The 24,745-nt window shown below is 41.9% G+C and overlaps 2 protein-coding genes and 1 pseudogene across 3 annotated transcripts; 1 reads left to right on the top strand and 2 right to left on the bottom strand.

The window, feature by feature from the left end:
• Positions 1 to 1,331: 1,331 nt before the first annotated feature.
• Positions 1,332 to 5,473, bottom strand: LOC110508981 (protein FAM78B). Its single transcript, XM_021589915.3, has 3 exons — positions 3,644 to 5,473; positions 3,000 to 3,279; positions 1,332 to 2,271 (listed from the first exon to the last, which is right to left on the bottom strand). Exons 1-3 carry the CDS (start codon positions 3,976 to 3,978, stop codon positions 2,029 to 2,031), a joined length of 858 nt encoding a protein of 285 aa, XP_021445590.1. The 5' UTR covers positions 3,979 to 5,473; the 3' UTR covers positions 1,332 to 2,028.
• On the top strand, positions 5,272 to 10,505 carry LOC110508982 (UMP-CMP kinase-like; annotated as a pseudogene). The gene is made up of 5 exons (XR_016492895.1): positions 5,272 to 5,349; positions 8,064 to 8,214; positions 8,410 to 8,487; positions 9,150 to 9,246; positions 9,889 to 10,505. The product of XR_016492895.1 is annotated as a UMP-CMP kinase-like (transcript).
• A 2,057-nt stretch (positions 10,506 to 12,562) lies between these two features.
• LOC110508980 (B-cell lymphoma 6 protein homolog) lies at positions 12,563 to 18,460 on the bottom strand. The gene is made up of 8 exons (XM_021589914.3): positions 18,155 to 18,460; positions 16,197 to 16,368; positions 15,863 to 16,084; positions 14,685 to 15,685; positions 14,406 to 14,573; positions 14,115 to 14,245; positions 13,896 to 14,033; positions 12,563 to 13,639 (listed from the first exon to the last, which is right to left on the bottom strand). Exons 1-8 carry the CDS (start codon positions 18,183 to 18,185, stop codon positions 13,496 to 13,498), a joined length of 2,007 nt encoding a protein of 668 aa, XP_021445589.2. The 5' UTR covers positions 18,186 to 18,460; the 3' UTR covers positions 12,563 to 13,495.
• Between the last annotated feature and the right edge of the window lie 6,285 nt (positions 18,461 to 24,745).

The following is a 24,745-nucleotide window of genomic DNA, read 5'->3' as shown; positions in this document are numbered from 1 at the left end:
AGAAGCCACTACTAAAGGACACCAATAAGAAGAAGAGACTTGCTTGGGCCAAAAAACACGAGCAGTGGACATTAGACCGGTGAAAATCTGTCTTTTGGTCTGAATTGTCCAAATTTGAGATTTTTGGTTCCAACCTCTGTGTCTTTGTGAGACGCAGAGTAGGTGAACGGATGATCTCCGCATGTGTGGTTCCCACCATGAAGCATGGAGGAGGTGTGATGGTGTGGGGGGGTGCTTTGCTGGTGATACTCTCTGTGATTTATTTAGAATTCAAGGCATACTTAACCAGCATGGCTACCACAGAATTCTGCAGTGATACGCCATCCCATCTGGTTTGTGCTTAGTGGGACTATCATTTGTTTTTCAACAGGACAAGGACCCAACACACCAGGCTGTGTAAGGGCTATTTGGGCAATATGGAGAGTAACGGAGTGCTATATCAGATGACCTGGCTTCCACAATCACCCGAACTCAACCCAATTGAGATGGTTTGGGATGAGTTGGACCGCAGAGTGAAGGAAAAGCAGCCAACAAGTGCTCAGCATATGTGGTAACTCCTTCAAGAGTGTTGGAAAAGCCTTCCAGGTGAAGTTGGTTGAGAGAATGCCAAGAGTGTGCAAAGCTGTCATCAAGGCAAAGGATGGCTACTTCAAAGAATCTCAAATATATTTTGATTGGTTTAACACTTTCTTGGTTACTACATGATTCCATGTGTTATTTCATAGTTTTGATGTCTTCACTATTATTCTGCAATGTAGAAAATAGTAAAAAATAAAGAAAAACCCTTGAATGAGTAGGTGTGTCCAAACTTTTGACTGGTACTTTTTTTTATCTCACTCAACAGTCCCTCTGTGTTTGCATAGTCTTGGAGTGGAGAGAAATTCAGGGATTGTGACATGTGGAGAGGAGAGAGAATGGAGTGATGGGAGGGAGAGAAATAGATGGACAGACAGATGGGAAGGTGTGGACTGAACCTGGTGAGGAGCATAGATGGAGAATGAATCATGTGACATTGTGTAATAGGATAGGGACACCTCTGAATAAACCCAATACCAGCCCAGACCACTGCCTTAATAGTGTACTGTGGGACTATGGCCCAATCCCAAATAAACCCCTATCCCCTCACCCAAGACACTTTGAGTATATCGGAATGGATGGTAAAGATAAGCAATATGGGTAGTGGCAAGGGTTGGACTTAGACTTGGACATTCATGTTTGTACGTGTAGATACTCAACTGACACGAGAAAACCCACACCTTTAACCCGTCCATGTTCTATGTTTCTATTTGAATGGATAAACATGGCGTATTTCAATAAGACTACAATCAGACCATTTCTTTGTAGAACTTTATGCCAAGTCGGTGTTCTTAATACAATCTGATTGATGTGAGTTAATCTTAAACTAACAGAAAATTTATATAATATGATTTGACTCATAATTAAATCTAACGATGTGTTTTTAAAATGTTGTATGAGCGTTAAAGGCTGTTATATCCATAATTGGCACTGAGGAGATTTTCCAGCTTGCAGGATTTCATGGCCAATGTAAGAAGTTCCATTCAATATCCTCAATGTGATGAGCTTATATAAAATGGTATTCTTATTCCAGTCATAGACCGTTTTCTTTCTCATGCAATAAGATCTACAGTAGGATGCAGTTCTGTGTTCAGTCCACCTCAATGAAACTTCGATAGCTCTGTCCCTTTCTGTCCAATGGATACAACTCTAATTCAGGACTGTGGCCGTCCAAAAACAGTCCAACTTAATCAAACTCTGATGCAGTTTTGAGCCTGCACCTAAAACCAGTCTAGCTCTGTAAATTTCCGCTGTGCCAATTCCAATGCAGTCCAGTCCAGAGAAAATACTGTTTCACAATTTCTTATCATCCATTGAACCCTGACAGTAGTAGGTATGAGTGAAGAGCTGACATCTTGGCAAGATAACTCATAATTCCCCTGCTTTGCGATGGTCCACACTTCCTCATTACCGTGAACCAATCACATCTCTTTTTTCTCAGTCCTTTTGACCTTATTTGGGCGGTATGACCACTAGGGGCGCCCCTCTGCGGGGCCTCCACATCAGCACTTGGGCGTCGTTGGCATTGGGTCGTCCCAGGGCGTTGGAGAGGATTGGCTCCTGATAGTTGAGGATGTGGGGCTGCTCCTGGTGAGGACGGCCCACTAGGGAGGCCCGGGAGCCAAGGGGCATGTCAGGGTCCACGGCGATGTCCACCCGCATCCGCCACCGCACCGTCTGCAGCACAATGCGCTCCTGGGAAGTGAAAAAATTATATTCGTAAAAGTTAACTTGCATCACAGGAGGTTGGTGGTGCCTTAATTGGGGAGGATGGGCTTGTGGTAATGACTGCAGCGGAATCAGTGGAATGGTACCAAATACATCAAACACATGATTTCCAAGTGTTTGATGCCTTTCCATTTGCTCTGTTCAGGCCATTATTATGAGCCATTCTCCCATCAGCAGGATCCACTGAGTCTTGTATAGCAACTGTCATGTAATACGCTGCAGCCCAAAGAGCTTTACAGTTAGCACATAGAGAAGAAGTGTTTTGCAATATGTAGCCTACATTGATTACCCCCGAACCAAGGCTGCACTGGGCTAGGACAGAAATGAACAGCCCTGGGGGTACTCCAGGAACACCATAGAAAACACTCATTTAAAGGCTTAGTTCAGTCCAAAATGTGTTTATCAGATGGTTTCAGACCTCAAAGGTGGTCATATGTTGGGATGAGTCCACATTGCACACCATTTTTTGGGTTGATCAAACTAATTAGATGGTGCTAATCATTCCCATGCATTTGGGATTGAGGAACGTATTGTTGGATCCATAGAACTGATTGTGTGGGATGTGGATTTATCTCGAGATTAGACCACTTTAGAGGTTGGAAAAAGTGAATTATACCTTTTAAGATAATGAAACAAAAACTAAACAGAGCAGTTCATAAAGTCCAAGTAAGTCCATGTTCTGAAGCCTACAGTACCTTGGTAACAGAGTTGATGGCAACCAGCCAGGTGATGAAGCTCTGGTCTCGGGTGATGTGTGACAGCATGGCTGTGTTGCTGTTGCTGATGGGCACGGCCCAGGTCACACTGGGGTAGAAGTTGTCGTTCATGCTGACCGTGAGGCGCGACGGCTTGGACGTGGGGCCCGTGAGGGTGACAGTCTCGGTGGTATTGCCGTACCAGGGGTAGCTGACCCCGTCCGAGTCGCTGATGGCCTTGACCCGGCCCTCGCGGAGCTCCGGTAACTCCCAGCTGGACCTTTGGTAGTGGACGAAGAGTTTATATTATTATATCATATCTGGCTTACAAAACAGTATAACAGTTTATGATAATGATACATTACAATAGCCTCGCTTAATGGACTATGTTAATAGTAGCCTAGGAAATGTACAGCTGCTAGAATTTCACTCACACCAACGGATGCATATAGACAGAACAGCTCACATTATGTGACCGACTGGGTACCAAACCTGGATCGTCTGGCCAAGTTACTCAAGACATTAGCCCACTGAACTAAAGCCTATTGTGTGTGTGTGTGTGTGAGAGAGAAAGTGAGAAAGAGTCAGAGTCAGTCAGTCAGTCAGATTGAATGACTACTGATTGGTGACAGCTCAGAACTTACATGCCAATGTCACCATAAGTATTGTAGAACTCCATTTGAGTACAAGCCTGGATCCAACCCACCACCCAGGTTTCATTGCGGGGCACCGGAGGCATTACGATCCCGGCTGAGGCCCTGAAATATGGTGTCTTATACCGCAGCACTATAGGCGAGTTCTCCTCTATCACCGTTGGGCACTGGTCAATGGAGGCCGATACCTCGTAGACTACAATGTTCTCCCTTCTAATACGCGGCTTGCAGGCGATGCTCTGGATACAGCCCATGGTGCTGGCAAGTAGCAGAGTAAGCAGAACAAGAGACGGAGGGAGGAGATGATACCTGACCAGTATGTACATCAGTCCCTCTCGGATTCCAGCGAGCTTGTAAATCAAGATTAATATTTCAATTGCCCATCACTGATGCAGTCAAACGGCTTAAGAAAACGAAATAGGTTAATCATTTTGAATATAAACACAGAACCAACATTCGAAATCAAATCAATACTGCAGTTGTTTTCAAGCATTTTTTCGCGCCGGGAAAATGGAACGTAAAGGACAAGGTAGAAGCAGAACGAAGAGTGGGGGGAAGGTACACTGAACAGCTCCCCCACCACCTTCCCCCGATATGACTGGTGAGTGCCGCACTGCCCTTGGTGCTTATCCCTAGAAACTGCAATTCGGCATTCTTCGGGCTGCTGCTTCCTCGCTTCGAGTCCGTCGCCCCCTTCCTTTTCGAGTCCACGCGTCCGGCTGCAGGTCGGTGCCCTTTGATCCTGCTCTTTCGGCTCGACGTTGTCATGTCAGTGGCGACGGGACAGCTGGTGAGTCAATGGGGGTGTTGGGGTGCCTTTGTTTGGATGGCTTGCATAGCCCTGCTTTTGGTACGGCGCCCTCAAAGAAGATTGTCTTGTTCGGCACAACAATAAGACTTTGGCTCATATCCTTCCTAAACCCGATGATAGTAGGCTAGTTATAGCCTAACAGTCTATATGAAACAACGAAACAGCGCGTGGCATGCTATGGTGCCCTGTCGAGCCAACAACGCTAGGCTATTTCAATGTTTTCTTCTTGCCATTCTTGAGATCAAGGATGAGGGAAGCTCGCATCATGAATGGTGCATTATGAATGGTGAGAGAAAGCAGCCAGAACTGCACAAACGTGCCCGGGACTTCCTGTGATACCCAGCCGCTCATTTATCCCTTAAATGTTTTGGTGGCACGAATCATCCATGTCTTTCTCCGTCGACCGATTAACCATTATCCGTCCAACTCCCTCGCTTGGTAGAGCATCATTTCTTCGAGAACGGTCGCTGTTCAGTTAGGCTAGGTGCTGATGCTGGGAGGATAGACAGCGACAACCAGTGAGGAAGAGGCGTACACCAGACCCCTGCGTTGAAAAAACAAGTATACATAGACGTGGTTAACACCCCATGGACACTCCTGTGCTGCCATTGGTTGGCAACGTCAACAGTTGGAAGTGGTGTTGGCTTCTGCAGACTTCCCACTGACGTTCATAAACAGGTAATTCAACCTGTTCTGCCGACTATTGATCGGCTGTTGTTTTCGGTTTATGATTTTCAGTTTATTGAGTAGCTTATCTGCGAAGGTGCCGAGCGTTGTGTACAGGGCTGCGACCGTCGTTTTTATCGACATGAAGAAGGCGCAGGTTGTGTTCGTGTTAGGCGGACCTGGCTCGGGCAAAGGAACCCAGTGCGTCAGAATCGTTGAGGTATGAGACGGACCATGATCATTTGACAGGGCATTGAGTTGTGTTAGGAAATAAACCACTAATACATTTGAGGGGGTTGTGGAAATTTCTGTCCAGTGGAGACCAGCTGAATGTATCGACTTCCGGTTCTTGTCCTCTAAATGTACCTTACTCATTAGCTAGCTAGTTAGCATAGCCACGTATAGAAGAAGGAGCAGTTACCAGTATAACTATGCCAGGACCACACTAGCTAACTAGCTATGTGAGCAATGAATAATCATTATATATATTTTTTCCATCATTACACTTTCGACTAGCTAACTAGCTAACTAGCTATGGATAAAAGTTATTTCTGAATACATGAAAGAGGTGTATAGTAGCTGCTTTTAATCCGTTTCCCAGGTTTTTGTGTCAATTAGAACATGTTAATTTCTAGCTTATCTTTCTTAAAAATAATACGTTATTTAGCTGGCTAACTCATTGATTCTGTTTTGTAGTTTACCCTTCAAGAATTCAAAGTGGGCTATAGTTAGTTCACCAACGAGAGACAGAGGCTAGCTAGCTTGTTATGTAAAACAGCAATGACTTCTATTCTAATCAGTAGCTAGTGTTTTCATGTCTTACATTGAACACTCGGTGCCTCTGTTGAGAAAAGAATGGAATGTGTTTATGGTGGTCGGCTTCTAACTACATACAGAGTAGCCTATGCACCGCTATTGTTATGGGTGTAAGATGGCACAGTGATGCCATCTGTTGGTAAATGTTCATTACTGCAACTCTTGTGTTTTACCGGGGTGCTTGAGATACCCGGATGTGTTGTCATGTACTGAACAAGACTGGTTACTCGCATCAATGCCTCTGTCTCGTCATTTAACATTCAAACAGCTATTGGCGTCATGCGGATGTGTAGTGTACATCTTATCATGTTCAGCTGCCGTGCAATTCACTTTATGTTACGGTCTTTTTTTAATCACCTGCTCTACCCCTCCAACCAACGGGGCCCTTGAACAGGGAGGCATGAGAAATCAAGGCAGATGTCTGGGGGGTGTTTTGCATCAATAGATGTCTACTACTGATATTCAGCAGGCCTCTTTTATCTTTCTTCTGTGACAAGTTGTTTCATACATTTGCCAACTACTTTGATGTGTGTTTTGACATATCAGGGATTGGCATTAAAGTTTGTCCTATTGCCCCGGGCAAGTGACCTGGGCAGTTGTGCAAGTTGAGCCTTCTCTGTGGTTGTACCATTGAGCTGGCAATTCATTCCTCTCTCCTGATAACAGCCAAAATGCAAATAAATCAATTAGTCTGATCTTTCTGGTTCCTCCCCTGTGTAGGTGAAAATAGCTTCTTAAATTTTTCGGGCTTGTGATCATAATCTTTGGGCAACCTAAAAATATTCCTAACGTGTCTTTAAGCTCTTAATGTCAATCCCTGCCCTATATTCATAATTTAGGGCTGTGGCCAAATGAGTTTGAGCAAGCATCCTGTCCCAGCATGAAATAACACGAACCCGCGTGTAGTGTCCATTCATTCAGCACAATAATAGTTAAAGGGCATTAGTGATGCTGTCTCCTCTCTCCCTAAACCCCTCCCCTGCTTTCAGAGTCAATGGAGCACAGCGACTCACTGTTGAACAATAACCATTTAGGCATATACCATGTGACTCCTTTATATTTATTCTCTGCTTGGGACATTGTTACTATTGCACTCCTTTTAAAGGATCTACATTACTCCCAGACAATTTCATTCTCATAACCCAATTGATTCCTTAACAAATTAGGCTAGCTAAATTGTTAGGAAAGACTTTATGGGGAGATGTAAGGTTACTAAAGTTCCTATTTAGATTAGAATGATCAACAGAATTTGAATATATTTGTTCTTTCTGTAATACACATGATTTCTAGTGTTTGTGACACTGAAGGTGTGTGTTGATGGTCACCAGACTTGATGCTGAATGTTATGGATTATTCTCATATCTGTTGATAGTGGTTGACGCCAAACGGAATGTATAAGAACAGAGAACACACTGATTATTCACTGTTGTATTGTGTTGATGACATTCTGTGAACACTGTGATTATGTAGCAGCTGACAGCACTGCCTTTAGTTTTGATTTCCTACAAGCCACTGGGGTTGGTGTTTACAGAACATTTGGTTAACATTTGGTGCTGTCTCATTAGCATATACACTACCAATCAAAAGTTTTACAACACCTAACGTTACTCATTCAAGGGTTTCTCTCATTAAAGGGTGACTATTTGAAGAATCTCAAATATAAAATATATTTTGATATGTTTAACACTTTTTGGTTACTACATGATTCCATGTGTTATTTCATAGTTTAGATGTCTTCACTATTTTTCTACAATGTAGAAATTTGTAAAAATAAAGAAAAACCCTTGAATGAGTAGGTGTTCTAAAACTTTTGACTGGTAGTGTAAATGCCCGTCTCCAAGAGGCTGTTGTTTACAGAATGTTTGGTGCTTTCTGATTAGGATGTAAGGGCCTGTCTCCAAGAGGCAGGTGTTTACAGAGTACTGAAATAGTCTGAGTACTGAAATAGTCTCTGTCATTGCTCCATAGGCTGAATTAATCCTTGCATCACCCTTAAAGGGATAGTTCACCCAGTGAGGTCTACAGGTGGTGTGTAATAAATACTTTTTAGACATAAAAATGTCTGACTTCGATTTGGAGAAGAATATCCCTTTAACTTTCAATTTCCTTTGTCCTCAGGCCATGGAGGAGACCAGGAAGTTAGACGAGAAGAAGATCCACTTCTTCATCGACGGCTTCCCCCGAAACAAAGAACCTCTATGGGTGGACCACCATCATGGATGGGGAGGCTGACGTCAAATTTGTGCTTGTCTTCGACTGTAGCAATGAGGTAATAATACGGCATTGGGGGCAAGGATCTCCAAGAGGAAAGGGAGGGGGCGAACAAGGAGGGGCAACATATCAGATATGACACATTTGGAGTACGACTTTTATTTCTGAAAGTTGCCTCCGAGTGTGAATGTCTTTATTGCTTGGCTGACAGTGCAATCTTTATCCTGAGAGCTCTGTTTTTGTTTGTCTACAGGTCTGTATCGACAGATGTGTAGAAAGAGGGAAAGAGCAGCGGGCGCACCGATGACAACAGAGCGAGCCTGGAGAAAAGGTAGCGTCCAAACGCTAAAGCTTTCCATGATCTTTGACCTTTTTTCCATGACCTTTGACCTTTTTAACATGAACTGGACCTCTCAAAAGGAGACACGGCTCTTGCTCTTTAAAAAAAAAAGTGTGCTTATAAAGCGCCATATGTTGAAATAGCTCTGCCTTTTCCCGGTTTCTAAAATTCTAATTTCAGTTAATGCGACACAACAAGCAATGTATAGTGTAGAGAATCATCATGCTATCTAAACCTCTGTGAAATATAGTTTCAGTCACCAAAAATATCATATTTTCAGCAGTTTTAAGGTGATGTACAAAACCGAAAGTAATATCAAGCAAAAATTAAACGAGGCGAAAGCATAGAAATATTTCATATAGAACAGATCTATTGTGAATCAGACTTGCTTGTAATGAGTGACAGATCTATAACTCACATTTCTATCTGCAATCAGTCAGGTTGTACACAACTACATAATGCACCTTTAATAATAGTGAAAAAACATTGACGGGCGTTGCTTTTGAGATTGCGATTTTCAGTTCCACCTTGACTCACCCTTAAAAATAATACACCCTGGAGCATGTTTTAGCTTGGCTGTATGTACTTGGGTCTCCTCTAAGTCCTGGGCGCGTGTCAGCCCTGTTTCTGAGCCTTCGTTTCCTCCCCTGAAGGACCCAGACCTACCTGCAGTCAACACGGCCCGTCATCTCACTGTATGAGAAACAGGGCAAGGTGCGCACTGTGGATGCCTCGTACAGTGTGGACAAAGTAAGCAACAGGAGTATTGTAATGATCGTTTAGAGATGGATTGGACCAAGGTGCAGCGTGGTAGGCGTACATTTTACTTTTATTTAAAATGACACGAAAAAAACAACAAAACGGAAAGCTACATGCAGTGCAGAAAGCAACTACACACAAACAAGATCCCACAACTAAAGGTGGAAAAAAAGGCTGCCTAAGTACGATCCCCAATCAGAGACCACGATAAACAGCTGCCTCTGATTGGGAACCATACTAGGCCAACAAAGAAATAGAAACATAGATTTGCCCACCCAAGTCACACCCTGACCTAACCAAACATAGAATAAACAAGGCTCTCTAAGGTCAGGGCGTGACAAGTATACAGCACTGCACCATTGCAGTCACACATGATGTGCATTTGGAACACACTCCGTAGTACACACTCCGTAGTACACACTCAGTAGTATACACTCATTCCCTATGATCTTATAATTCAGTAAGAATTCCCTCAATCTGAGATGTTTCTTTCCCTATTGGTTGTCTCTCTGTTCCCTTGCACCCTCCGGAGGGCAATCACACACTTGTCCCCAGGGGATTGCACATGTACAAAAACACAAACATGAATTTGGTTTTCTCTAATGCATCTCTTTCCCTCCTTCTCTGTTTCAGGTGTTTGCCAATGTCAAAACCATCCTGGACAAGGAGAATTGAAATTCCGCACACTGCCAACAACTACCATTCACAGCTACTTTTAGCTACAGCAACAATATACTTAGTTTATTTCCATTCATTCAATTTTTTTGGGGGGGGGGCTATTTTGTGTGTGTGTGTGTGTGTGTGTGTGTGTGTGTGTGTGTGTGTCAGAGTGAATGAGATGCTCTGCTGAAAAACCTTACATGAACCCTCTGAGGGGGTTCACTGTGATAGTAGTACAGCGACTGACAGGTCTGTCATTTTAGTCGGGGGCCTTTGTATAGGGACAAGACTTTTAGAATTTCTCTGCTCTGCGAGCTGCTTGTTTTTGTTGTCAAGCAGAGGCATATACAGTACAGTATGTTTACAAAATTACATCTTCTGTGATAAAATCTCTGTACATCATTGTCAGTGGAAACCTAGACAAGCACATGCTTTTTTCACAGACCAACCATTTCTCCGGACTAGATGGAGAAAGATCATGAAGAAAAGGACAGACCGAGAGGGAAAGAGAGAGCATCTCTGCTAATCAATTTAGATAAACACTGTTGTCTTATGGGTTTCCCCTGTATACTAATAAAACATAGAAAACACCTGTCTCAGTTCATATTTCTTTCAACATAAGGTCATCGAGAAACAAGCAACCTTGATTGCAGTAGTACAAATTTCTGGATTAAACTGGCATGACAATGATATTGGTTACATCACATACGGTGTTGGAGCAGTTTGAAATTTAAACTGGGCTTAGTCCTAAATTTAAACCCTGTTTATCTGTAAGTGTGCATCACTGCACATTAAATATTATTTTGTGTTCTGCACATTAAATATTATTTTGTGTTCTCCAGAATGCTGAAATACTGAGTGTCTTTGTGGTCCTATGCAGGGTGACTGAAAATGTCTAGTCCAATAGAGACCTAGTTCTCCATGATCACTTGGGTCTGGCTTTATGCGTCACTATAAAAGTGCACAAAGATCAGCTCTCGACTGAAGTTTTTGTTGTGTGTTATTTGTTTAATCATTGATTACACAACAAAGGAAAAAAGTACCAGTTTTGTTGAATCTGAGTATGTTACCATGTAAAGTGGGAGAAAAAGTTAATGACAGACAAACCAAATATACCTCCCTCTCGTGTCTGTCTGTTTGTACTTCATTTTTCTTTGACAGGTGAGTACTTACTGACGGACCCACTCAAACTGAGAATTCCACACTCACAGACAGAAGATCACACTCTCAAGGCTATATCAGTGTCTCTCAACAGTTTGCTGGCGGTCCCCGAGACTCTAATTTGGTCAGTTCTCTTTAATGCAAGTGGTTCCTGACACAAAAGAGACCATAGCTTTTAAGTCCCTGCTACAAAAAAGGTTTGACAAAGTCTTCCTGGAACAATATAATTCTTCCTCACTGAGATTTTGATATCTGTAACTATATTTACGACCTGTTTATTTTGTTTCTGCCACAAGCCTTAAACGGTTGTTGTGCTGTAAGTGAATAACTTTGCCATACAGACCAAACTCATGTCACAGAAATGATTCAACATCGTTTACATTCCTTATTATTTCAGCCAAGCTTGCTTGTGTGTTATAGTTTAATTTGATGAGAATTTCATTATGCAATTAAATATATAAACAGCCAGCAGAGTAAGTATTATGTGGCAGTGGGCAGTTACCCTGTACCTACCCATGTAACTCTACATTGTAGATACTGGTCTGTACAGATAGGAATCACTCCCATGTCAGTCAACCAATAAGCCAGCAGAGGGCAGACTGACTACTATTAATTGGCTGGTGTTGAGAAACGCCACGTCGTCGCCATTCTTACTTTATTAGTTATTTTAGTTTTTCATGTAAATGTCCACTTTTAAAGTGTCACATTCACATACTATTCAGTGAATTAGTTAATTGAATTACATATTGTGATTCCTTGACTCTCTAGCATACCAGCACTTCTGTTATTTGTGTTCAAGGAAAATGTCCATTGACGTTTCATTATCTTTTGCTTTTTTAACTGTGTGGCCAAATATTAACAGAATATATCCAAATGAACTTTATTTAGTCAAAACAAAATGAAAGCAGTGTTGTCTACCCCCCCCCCCCCCCCCCCACAGGGATGCTGGCCCATGTTGGCTCCAATGATTCTCACAGCTGTGTCAAGTTGGCTGAACGTCCTTTAGGTGGTGGACCATTCTTGATACACACAGGAAACTGTTGAGCATGAAAAACCCAGGAGCGTTGCAGTTCTTGACACACTCCAGTCACTTCAATGTTTGTCTTGCCTATTCCCTCTCTGAATGGCACATGTACACAAATGTCTCAAGGGTTAAAAATCCTTCTTTAACCTGTCTTCTCCCCTTCATCTACACTGATTGAAGTGGATTTAACAAGTGACATAAATAAGGGATCGTAGCTTTCACCTGGTCAGTTATGTTATGGAAAGAGCAGGTGTCCTGAATGTTGTGTACACTCAGTGTGTGTCATTCTGTCTCATACTGTGGTTAATCCTCTGGGGAAGTTGGTGGTATTGTATTGTTATCTGATGCCTTTGAGTGTGTCATTCTATGGTAGATGCAAATCTACACTGACTATAAGACCATGATATGATTACGGGATAGAAGATAGTAATTTATAATTAGTGTTGTGATGTGCATTTTCACATTGACAAATGTATGTTTTCATAATGCATTCCTTTAATTATATTTCACATAAAGCTCTGCAGTTTTACAAAGACAAATGTTGATAACATTCCTGAGGACTTGTAGCTTGAGACCTGGTGTACTTACAGCTTGTGGGCTTGAGACAGAAAGCAGACAAAACAAATACAGTGCAAAGTGCTGACGTGGGACATTGCGCTAATGAACTGAAAATCTGACAACTCAGTGTAAAGCACCTTGAATACATTGCGTATTGCATGTCTATGTATCCGTGTCGGATAATATATTATTTTGCCCAAACGACAGATTCAATGACAATCTTTCACTAGGTAGAAAGACATAAAAAAAAAAAACGTCTGTACCTTAGTAATGCAGACATATACTCTGCCAGCAGAGGGAAATCTGGGTAGGTAGTACATTATATATTTACTATATTAAGATAAGAAACTACAAAGAACTGGGTAATATATTATCTATTGTCCAGCTGAACATGCCCCCATATACTATCTATAACAGAACTGTACCAATGTAACAGTGTTTCTCAATATGAATGAAAGTGTGTCGTACAGTTTTCTAGAAGACGACTGTCGTTCAACTGAAAACATTCAGGAAAAAAGTCGTACTCAACTGAAAACATTAAGAAAACATTATTACCCGATAAGAATTCATATTACAAAATTCTAATTTTCAAAATGTATATTCCAATACAGGACATTTCACAAAATCTTAAAACACATTTATACACCGTACATATTAGATTTATATACAAACAGAGTAAAAGGGCTATAAACGATATGAACTATTCACATTTGGAGGAAACCTGTCTGCCAGTGCCAACAAACACAACAATCACTGACAGCGTGGTACTATGACAACGTGTTCCTAAAACAACGTCAAAATTGCCAGCAAATCACACTCCATCGTCCCAGTGTCCATTTAGCAGGCCTTGGCCAAGCCAATGAGCATGTCCTTGTTCGCCTGGCGGTACTGAGCCTTAGTGTTGGTGACCGCGCCGTGCTTCTGACGGAGATGCAGCCTCAACTGGCTCTTGTGGCGAAAGTGAAGGTCACATTTCTCGCACTGAGGAAGAAAAAGAATGAACGCAATGAGTCACTAATTGAATCAAACTGCCTCTCAATGGGTTCATTCATACATTAAACGCAGGATTAGCAGGAGGACAAAGGCTATAGCCACTATGCATTTAAGCGGAGGCCCTGGGTCCTCAGTTTAGGCTATTGATAGGCAGTCACAGGAAGCCAGGAATGGGATTAGAGGAAGCAGTCCAAATTAACCAGATACACACTGGGCCATGTGAAGGGAAAGACAAGGCGCTTACGTGGTATGGCTTTTCTCCTGTGTGGATCCGTAAGTGGCTCTTGAGGGTCTGAAGATGGCGGAAGTGCGTCCCACAGATCTCACAGGGATAAGGCTTCTCCCCTGTGTGGATCAGCACATGGGCCCGGAGGTGAGCTACCTAGGAACGAAATACATAATTATATATTAATTATATATTTGTCCTTCATGAGTGAATGACAGCTCATAGCGGTTTCCTCACCTGTACGAAGCAAGAGCCACACGTTTCACACTTGTACGGCTTCTCTCCCGAGTGGATGCGGGTGTGGGTCTTGAGGTTGGCCGGCCGGTTGAACTGAGCGCCGCAGATGTTACAGCGGTATGGTTTCTCTCCTGGAATTACAAGAGGCATAAAGAAACCATGACACTGATGCCACCCAGAACCCTGTAAATACACTGTTCTTAGTCATACGGATCCCACTTCTGAAGACAACATAATGACCTTATTAGTTTGACAGGACAGATATGAGTTAAGATGTAACAGAAGTCTTACCAGTGTGGACAGTCTTGTGGCTGGCAAGGTTCCCTTTGTAACGGAAGGCAGCCTGGCATCGGTCACACTTGTATGGCTTATCAGCATGGACCTGGAGCATGTGTCCTTTCAGGGAGTCCGCTTCCGCAAACTTTGCGTCGCACTCGTTGCAGAAGTAGGAACCATTCTCTGCAACGGAAACATTGAGATTTAGTCAATTAAAAGTGTAACAGCATGAATGGAACTATACTGTGTCAACATTTATTGAATCGGCCACACTCACTGAAACACACTACTCACCACCGCTTGAGTCGGAGTACTCAGAGTGCAGCTCATTGGTGTCCTCCCCCGTGTAGGACCCAGGGGAGTGGGAACACACCTCCAGGTGCTGAGGGGCGTCCGTACCACAGGAGGAGCATCTCTGCTGCCTAACACTGCGATGGCTGGCCTGTGGCACAAGGACCTCTTCCCAATGCTCGTTGACCATCTCTCCAGTCTGGAGTTCTTCAACGGATCCCTCTGATCCACTGGTCCTGTAGCGGCCCTGCGGAGGAGAGCAGTCCCCAGCCTCAACACTCCCTACCTGGGACTCATCCTCCTTCTCCCCAGAGGTCTGGTTCATAACGATAAACTTGTACTTCTTCCAGTTGCGGGCCTTGGGCTCCTGGGAGCAGCCGGATGGCTGGGTCAGGGCCGGGACTGTGTTCCTGCTGCAGCCACTGGACTCAGTGGGGGAGTTGGGTTGGCAGTCAGAACGAAGAGGGCTCTGAGGACTGCAGATCACCCCTTTGGTGCAGCCTGGGGACAGGCTGAGGGAGCTGGGCTGTGGGTACGGGTTCCTGTCCTCCTCCATGGGGGAGGCCCCTCTGTGTTCAGGCCCCTGGAGGCTCCCAAGTGGCCCCGACTGACGGCTGGAGCAGGGGAGAGGGCAGATGGTCGTAACTGAGGAGGATGAGGAGTCGGATGACAAAGGGTGGTGTATGATGGTGGTCTCTGTGCGATTCAAGGTAGAGCAGAGTTTCTGAAAGATGGCGCCCCCTTTGGGAATGTCACTGACATTGCAGGCATCTGACATTTTTCTGATGGGGATGTGTTTTCCGTGGACGTGGTGGGAGCTACCTGAAGCATTGATACCACTGAAAACACTGGGGCAGTAGCTCCTCCAGTCTCTGAGGGGAGATATGGATGTGTGACTGGGGCTGGTCGCCACCCTATCCAGAACCCTGAAAGCAGGGAGGTCCTGAGAGAGATGCATCGGGCTGGCCAGTACCTCCTCTCTCTGCAGACTCAAAGACTGCTCTCTAAAAGGGCAGGAAGTAAGGAACAGCAACCATTTAGTTCCAAACTGATACTATTCAGATGGGAATAAGAAAAATAGGGCCTGGAAATATTCCCAGAACTAACCAGGAAAGGTTCCATGTACTAGTAGGCTACAGACCAAGAATAAATAGATGAGCAATTATGCATTTTTTCCGTACCTGGACTTGATGAACCTGCGACAGGTGTCCACCACATGTTCCATCTGGAGGTAAGAGGCTGTGTTCATGGTAACCAGAACGAGGCTGTCCTTCAGGGTCAGGGTGGAGGTGTACATGAAGTCCAGCAGGATGGCAAAACCATCAGGGTCAACTTCAGGGTCCAAGCTGATGGCACTCAGGTTACTCTTCAGGGGGTCCGTGAATATGGAGTAAAAAAGTCCACTATCAAAATAAAAAAAATGTTATGATTATGCCCCTTCTCTCACAATGACAATCCTATTGCACAAGAAGGATGATTGGCCTAAAAAAAAATGGTAGTTGGTCTTGAACGTACCTGCAAGCCACGAGGACCGTCTTGTGAGCGCAGAAGTGCTGACCGTTAATCTGGATAGTGACGTCCGTCAGGATATTTCTGCTGCGGAGGCGGTTGAAGTTGAGCAGAACATCACCGGCATGGCGGGTAAATTGAATGCAGCCATCTGCCAATGAGGCCATGGTGTCAGAATCTGAGGAAACATGGGAAATACCTTGTAAATTATAGACAATCTGACAAACACAGGTTGTGAGAGTTGCAGGATGATTTTAACATAAAGTAAGCAAAGTTGTTCCTTTTGATTTGATTTAAATATGTAATATTCTATATATGAGGACATGGCACTATCATTCTATTCCCATTGATGTTGGCAAGTCAGAAATATTTCCTCAATAGGTGGCGCCATTTCAAAGTCCAACAAAGTAAAAAATAATTTGGGGAAAGTGGACCACGTTTCTGCGAGTGAGGCCACAGACTGATATTACTAACCGTGTCAACTACTATAGGGTATAGACTGCATCTTAGAGGCATTGAACTGGTGTTCATAACAGTGACAAGCCATGATGATTGTTGTGGCCAGTGGGAAAGTAGACTTGTACAGGCTACAGTGAACAAGTTAGGCTATTTGTTTGTGCACATTGCAGGTTACATATTGCTGTTAGACCTACCAAAAACAATAAGCTTAAAAATAAAACATTTGTACTTTAAGAAATTGTGAGTTTTACTCTACTACAAATGTTTTACTATAGGCTACATTACTTAGAAACAGTTTGAGAAAAGCACACGTTTAAAACCAATTTCATCCGTTAATAGCCCGTAATAGCATCTGCTAAACACGTGTATGTAACCAATCATATTCGGTTATGACCGATTTGCTTTTGGCATATATCCAAGCCCACGAATACTGACTGCACCTCAAGAGGAGCCCGAGTTTCGCGCTTGGAACGTGTCTCGCATTGAGTACATTCCGTCTTGGGTGCGCACAGATTAGGTTGCTTCTAAATAGGCTTCCTGCTTTTCGAAGGTCTAGAAGTGGAAAGCCACCTTGTTTAACCCATGACATTTCACACTGGTTAGACCCAATTTATTTTTACCTTGAAAAGAGTACTCCAAAAAAAATTGAATATGGCAAAGTAGACCTATGCGTAAAATAGGGTGTAGGATTTTAGGAGTTTCAAATGCATGTGCACATAGGCCTACACATTGCACTGAAGCTCCCTATAAGTTTAGTACAAAATTAATAGGCAGTTATTGATAATAACATTCCATGAAAACAGATCAAGAATGTACATCTGCGTCAACATTTTGTTAGACTTGTTTTTGACTCACTACCGATCGTTCAGTCGAAATCTACCAGCGAAATGAAAGCACCACAAGAGAGGAAAACAGTGCGCAAAGCTGGAAAGTAGTACGCAGTGATCTAACCAGACTGGCTCGCCCTGTTGCGCTACTTTTCTTGCTATTCGTTTACTGATATTTAACGACTATTACAGATAAATACTTTTTGAGAATATTAAATTCATACTGCCCGGAAAGATTACTTTGATTAACTATATAACCCAAATGTAATCTTTCTGTACAGTAGGATAGGCTACAAACCAACAGCACATTAAGACTAATATATTATCTCGCGATAATATCTATATATTCGATAAACCAACATGATCAAAAAGTGAGAGCATAGGCAATGAAAATATATATAGTTTCGCAATGAAAGACGAACTTCCGAGTACATTTCTCACATACATGCTGCTTAAGCAGAGGAGATACTAAACTACCTGACCATGCATCAAACATAAACATCAGCAAAAAGTATAGTAACTGCAGTCTAAGAAACCCCACTGTTCACAAAACGAAAGAAAACATAAATATTTTTAAGTATTTAAATTTGATCAATAAAGCCAATGAGCCACAACGCATGTCTACCACTACAAGTAACTTCTGGTATAATACTGTCAAATAATGGGGGAAAAAATCACCTTGTAAAACTTTCCTGGAAACTTCGTGCATCACCAGTTCTGAGAATGCCGTTCTAAGAAACTCAAGGGCTTAATTCTCGGAATTCTACCAGAGGGCCATACCATTTCCAAAACAGTGAGGATCGTACATGATGTTGTCGGTTTCGTTTTATCGTCATTACAGGAAATATATTTGGATATTCAATTTAGACAGTAAATTACACACAATATACTATTGATTCAGATTCGAAAATAAACGGTGATATGGATTTGAACTATGACAACTATTTTATTCTTGCTCTATTCTCCCTCCAAAGTGGAACTGTCAAAATACAAGGTCACCTGACCATTATGTAGACCTCGAAGAATTTGAGCTCGTTCACGAGGCTAGACACGAGCACGGTCTGCGCATGAGCATTTGTTCTATAAATCAGGCGATAGGTGGCTTGTTGTTAGATACTTGTTTTTACTTTTACGCGTAATCCTACCACTAATAATTGTGGACGAACATCGTCAGACCTGACTTTGTTGACTTCGTCACGTTCAGCTATCGACCTGGGATTTTAAAACATTTTCCGTGCGCTTTTGTGTGAAAGTGCGAGTGATTACATTAATTTTGTATTTTGGGGGACTCAATAATGAACGTTATAATCGTTGATGGTTGCGCACGCTAGACTTTGGAAATAGAAAAGCACCACAATGGCAAGCAATGTCAAACGTTGTAAGTTAATTGGACTCTGTGTTTATAGTAGTAGTTAATAGTAAGCGCAGCCAAAAATATGGTGTGAAGAATTGCCTTTACAGAAATATCCACCTAAAGGCGTGCGTAAAACTCTTGCGCAAGAGCTCCAACGGCAGCAATGGTTTATGCGCTATAGTAATGCGCACGGCTCTGTGGGATGTTTATGATGTTTATTGAATTGTTTTATTTCTGCCTTTTCTATTCCAGACATTCTGAAATTCACTAAAGCATCCCGTGTATGTAACTTTAGTCTTTCACTTTCCATGAATGTATTCATGGATTATTTACTTATTTATTATTTACTTGATTTACTTAATCCTGGTTATTCACTGGTACTTTTACATGAGTTGTTGACATTATCCCCTTGCACCCTCAGTCAATCAAGAGATAGGGACACAAATATTTAAATCAGCCCTTTAAAGGTCAATAGCCTGTCCAGTAGGCAGCTTGAACCACTAAATGAGGTGTGAACTTTCACCTGTGTTTATGCTATTTCATCTATTCAACTCAGTGGAAGCTGCTGAGGGGAGGAAGGCTCATAGTAATTCCTGGAATGGAGTCAATTGAATGGTATCATTCACCAGACGTGCTACCTGTCCCAGACCTGCTGTTTTCAACTCTCTAGAGACAGCAGGAGCGGTAGAGATACTAACAATGATCGGCTATGAAAAGCCAACTGACATTTACTCCTGATGTGCTGACCTGTTGCACCCTCGACAACTACTGTGATTATTATTATTTGACCATGCTGGTCATTTATGAACATTTTAACATCTTGGCCATGTTCTGTTATAATCTGCACCTGGCACAGCCAGAAGAGGACTGGCCACCCCTCATAGCCTGGTTCCTCTCTACGTTTTGGCCTTTCTAGGGTGTTTTTCCTGGCCACCGTGCTTCTACCCCTACATTGCTAGCTGTTTGGGGTTTTAGGCTGAGTTTCTGTACAGCACCTTGAGATATCAGCTGATGTAAGAAGGGCTCTATAAATACATTTGAATGGATTTGATCAACCACATGGAATCCACGTTTGATACCATTCCATTGACTCTATTCCAGCCATTATTATTAGCCGTCCTCTCCTCAGCAGCCTCCACTGATTGAACTTGAGTAGCCTAATCTATTAAGGTGCCAGGCAAAATGTTAACAAAGGTGATATTCTCATTGTGTAGCCCCCATCTGTAGTGAACCTTATTTGCTTGAAATCACTGTTTCGTAAGCTACAATATATACTTGAAATGAAGTAACATTGTGTGTGTGTGAGTGAGTGAGTGAGTGAGTGAGTCTGACTTTCAGATAGCACCTAATGCTGATTCAGAAGCTTTGCTTTTCGCAATATTATTTTTCTTCTCTGATGTTTGTTGTTGACGTGGAGCAGGCATGAAAACAGCAATGTTTTCTCTCTAAATCAGCTCTTTGACACCACATCCTCTAGATAAATCTCCAAATCTTCACGTGTGACAACAGCAGCAACAACTGTGGCTTTTAGATCACGTTTGTCTAACTCAGTTGTCATTTTGAAATGTGTTAACTTTATTAGTAATGAAAGCCTTATTATATTTTTAGTTGAACAACATGCATTATGACACATTGTGACATAATGATAATAGAAAGAAAAGAGTACAATAATGCTAATTGTAAAGTAAATGCTTATTGTAAATGAAATGCTTATTGTAAAGTAAATGCTTGTTGTAAAGTAAATGCTTATTGTAAAGTAAATGCTTATTGTAAAGTAAATGCTTATTGTAAAGTAAATGCTTGTTGTAAAGTAGTGCTTATTGGTATTTGTAAAGTAAAATACTAAAATCAATCTATTCGGATAAGCAAATAGCCTAATAACAGGAAAATATTGACATATTTGTATACATTAAATACAATATAATTAATACATGAAATAACACATGGCCAACCCAAACATCCCATTATAAGATACTTACATACAATACAATAGTGCTTTTTTAATCAGATATTTATGCTGTCTGTTAAAGCCACTATTGCCTCACTCCAGAATCTCAGAGATTTCATTTTTGGTCAAATGGAGAGAAACGAAGACCAAAGGGATGCCGGACATGCTTCCTCATTCTTTACAACAGAGCTAATTCAAGAAGCCATATGCAACATATGACACTGATGCAATTCTAGCTATGAGTTCTAAAACATTTGGGAAAAGCACTCTCTGGGTTGGCAATTTTTATCTGCATTCTAATCTATATTATGATTCTTGAGTAGGCTAATCTAAGAGGGAGTGTGGTAACTAACCTTGGCAAGTTTGGCAAAACATCACAATGATGTGGCTGAGATGGTAGAGGAAATGTTATAGCCATGTAAAAGGTTCATTTCATAATGATGATTCTTGTTTCTTATTAAAATAAACATTATTACTTACCATATCCTACCTGTAATTAAAGGGATAGTTCACTCAAATGACAAAATTACATATTGGTTTCCTTACCCTGTAAGCAGTCTATGGACAAGCTATGACAGCAATCCATGCTTTGGTTTTGTGTCCCTGGCACTGTTTCCAGATGCTAATGTTCTAGCATTTGTGGCACAAAACCCATTCAAGTCTTGGGACTGATATTAGCATTTTTCGCGCATCATGTTCAAATCCTCTTTAAGTGACTAAGTGACCTTGTTGAGCTTCACAATCAATTTGAGATAATTTTGGCTGATTTTTTTAAAGCAAGTAACAGCAAAATATTAATTGTTACTACATACTTGCTTAGTTAATAACAAACACCAGCTGAAATGTTAATTGAAATGCTACTCTGTGCGTAATATGCAAGGGATTAAAACAAAAATATTTTAATTAAAGCATTTGAAGTGGGAACATCTCCTCCAGCTGTTCTCAAACTTACATACATAAACAAAAGGTAAAGAGGTTTAGGCGACTATGGTAACTGATAGTTCTATTTCTAGGACGTGATGTCTCCTCCAAAGGCCTATGTTGTCCTCGCTTATCTTTAGTGGTTGAAACATCATGTGGTTTAATCATCTTAGCAGCATTCTTTCGAGACTTTGGTATAATTGAACATGGGCAAGAAGAAACCCATAAATACACAGCTTGTGGGAAATACTTACTCAAGCAAAAGACCAATAGTCAGGGTTTGTGAGGTTTCAAAGTCCCACTGGTGTGCAGCTGTTTTGTCTTCCTCCCACTCACCACAGTGACAGCGAGGCAGCCATCTTTCCTGAGAGCTGCAAGATGAACATGCACCAGAACTGTTCATCTTCTGGCCCCTTCCATTCCTATATCAGAAGTAGGAGCTAAACCTTAACGTACAGAGAGTCAGGCCAATGAAAAATACACTTGAAGTTAAACGTATGCAAGAGACAAATTGATTTTGTCTCAGACAACATAAGAGGAATCAGTCAATGTTGAGTGTGAGAAACTTAGTTTTCTTAATGCTCATCAAAGTAGGGCTACTAGACAGCTGAAAATATGCAGTTTCCTGTATCTTGAAATCAATTATTGTTGGTGTTGTTTAGTGTCTATTTGAGGCATGATGTAAGAGGGTTGTAACACTGTTGGTATGTATAAAAAACATTAGCAGTTCAAAAGAGAAGCGTGTTAAAGGATGAGGCTAGTTTTGTCTGCCACGAACCACATATCTTCTATCACAATGCAGGAAACATCTCATCATGACATTACATCATGTACATTATGTTCATACAAATAGAATATACAATGTGTTTATAATGGTCTTTTATGGTCATGGACTTAGTGTAGTTTAGACAAGACAAAGTCTTTCTAAATTGGTTGTGACGTCAAGGAGAATGTTCAAGCACTTCAAGGTCAAAGGTTCAGATTGACAAAAACACAAGGCAGCAAAATAAGATGTTAACAAAAAATGAGCATACTGTATATTTTACAACAAAATTCCATAGGCACATCTCTGTTTTGATTATATGAAAATGTATAATTCTCTATAGACATTGTTGAGGGAGGCAAACACATTATTGCCTCAGGATATTCTAGATTAGGAACAACAGTACTAAAGTGACATAAAGCTACTAGTTACATGATGGTAAGAGAGTGGTGTATTTACCAGATTGACATGTCAAGACTTACAGCTCATTCGGAAAGTATTCAGGCCGATTTACTTTTTCCACAGTTCGTTACGTTACATCCTTATTCTAAAATGGATTTAAAAAGAAATCCTCATCAATCTACACACAATTTTTGGAAATGTTTGCAAATGTATAAAAAATAAAAATACCTTATTTACATAAGTATTGTGACCATTTGCAATGAGACTCGAAATTGATCGTCCTTGAGATGTTTCTAAAACTTAATTGTGCCACCTGTGGTAAATTCAATTGATTGGACATGATTTAGAAAGGCACACGCCTATCTATATAAGTCCCCACAGTTGACAGTGCTTGTCAGAGCAAAAACCAAGCCATGAGGTCGAAGGAATTGTCCCTAGATCTCCGAGACAGGATTGTGTCGAGGCACAGATCTGGGGAAGGGTAGCAAAACATTTCTGCAGCATTGAAGGTCCCCAAGAACACAGTGGCCTCCATCATTCTTAAATGGAAGAAGTTTGGAACCACCAAGACTCTTCCTAGAGCTGACCACCTAGCCAAACTGAGCAATCAGGGGAGAAGGGCCTTGGTCAGGGAGGTGACCAAGAACCCGATGGTCACTCTGACAGAGCTCCAGAGTTCCTTTATGGAGATGGGAGAACCTTCCAGAAGGACAACCATCTCTGCAGCACTCCACCAATCAGGCCTTTATGGTAGAGTGGCCAGACGGAAGCCACTCCTCAGTAAACGGCACATGACAGCCCGCTTGTAGTTTGCCAAAGTCACCTAAAGACTCTCAGACCATGAGAAACAAGATTCTCTGAAACAAGATTGAACTCTTTGGCTTGAATGCCAAGCGTCACATCTGGAGGAAACCTGACACCACCCCTAAGGTGAAGCATGGTGGTGGCATCATCATGCTGTGGGGATGTTTTTCAGCGGCAGGGGCTGTGAGACTAGTCAGGATTGAGGGAATGAAGAACGAAGTAGAGTACAGAGAGATCCTTGATGAAAACCTGCTCCAGAGTGCTCAGGACCTCAGACTGAGGTGAAGGTTCAACTTCCAACAGGACAACAACTCTAAGCACACAGCCAAGACAACGCAGGAGTGGCTTTGTGACAAGTCTCTGAATGTCCTTGAGTGGCCCAGCCAGAGCCCGGACTTGAACATCTCTGGAGAGACTTGAAAATAGCCGTGCATCAACACTCCCCATCCAACCTGACAGACCTTGAGAGGATCTGCATAGAAGAATGGGAGAAACTCCCCAAATACAGGTGTGCCAAGCTTGTAGCATCATACCCAAGAAGACTTGAGGCTGTAATTGCTGCCAAAGGTGCTTCAACAAAGTACTGAGTAAAGGGTCTGAACACTTATGTAAATGTGATATTTCAGTTTATTTTTATATTTGCTAAAATATATTTTTAAAACTGTTTTTGCTTTGTCATTATGGGGTATTGTGTGTAGATTGTTGAGGGGGAAAAAAACAATTTAATCCACCTTAGAATGTAACGTAACAAAATGTGGAAAAAGTCAAGGGGTCTGAATACTTTTGAATGCACTGTATAGTCTGTTGTGTTGGTCTGAAAGTATATTTGTTTGAAACCAGTTTGAGCTGTGTGAGAGAGCTTCCCTGCTCCACCCTTGAACTGTAGATATTTGAAAGTATCTACATGCCCCATCTCACAAACTTTACCTAGGTGCATAGTTACCTGACAGAGGTCAAAGGTCATGTTTGCAAAACACCCGCTCATTCGTTACGGATAGTGTGAAGGTAAAAAAGTCCAAAGCTTCAGAGCAATGATTCTGCAGAGAATATTTAAACCTTACAAAATTGGCCAGGATG

The sequence above is a fragment of the Oncorhynchus mykiss genome, chromosome 28 (assembly GCF_057628025.1).
Source record: "Oncorhynchus mykiss isolate SJ-2025 chromosome 28, ASM5762802v1, whole genome shotgun sequence".
NCBI lineage: Eukaryota > Metazoa > Chordata > Actinopteri > Salmoniformes > Salmonidae > Oncorhynchus > Oncorhynchus mykiss.
This window is presented reverse-complemented; position numbering and strand designations above follow the sequence as displayed.

What these genes read in the sequence shown, in the direction of transcription:
- LOC110508981 (XM_021589915.3), bottom strand. Translation starts at nt 3,978, where the DNA reads ATGTACATACTGGTCAGGTATCATCTCCTCCCTCCGTCTCTTGTTCTG. An exon ending in ACTTATGGTGACATTGGCAT is followed by an intron (nt 3,280 to 3,643) that starts GTAAGTTCTGAG and finishes CCACTACCAAAG; the next exon opens with GTCCAGCTGGGAGTTACCGG. An exon ending in CCATCAACTCTGTTACCAAG is followed by an intron (nt 2,272 to 2,999) that starts GTACTGTAGGCT and finishes TTCACTTCCCAG; the next exon opens with GAGCGCATTGTGCTGCAGAC.
- LOC110508980 (XM_021589914.3), bottom strand. Translation starts at nt 18,185, where the DNA reads ATGCACGAAGTTTCCAGGAAAGTTTTACAAG. An exon ending in ACGGTCCTCGTGGCTTGCAG is followed by an intron (nt 16,085 to 16,196) that starts GTACGTTCAAGA and finishes TTATTTTGATAG; the next exon opens with TGGACTTTTTTACTCCATAT. An exon ending in CCACAAGACTGTCCACACTG is followed by an intron (nt 14,246 to 14,405) that starts GTAAGACTTCTG and finishes TTGTAATTCCAG; the next exon opens with GAGAGAAACCATACCGCTGT.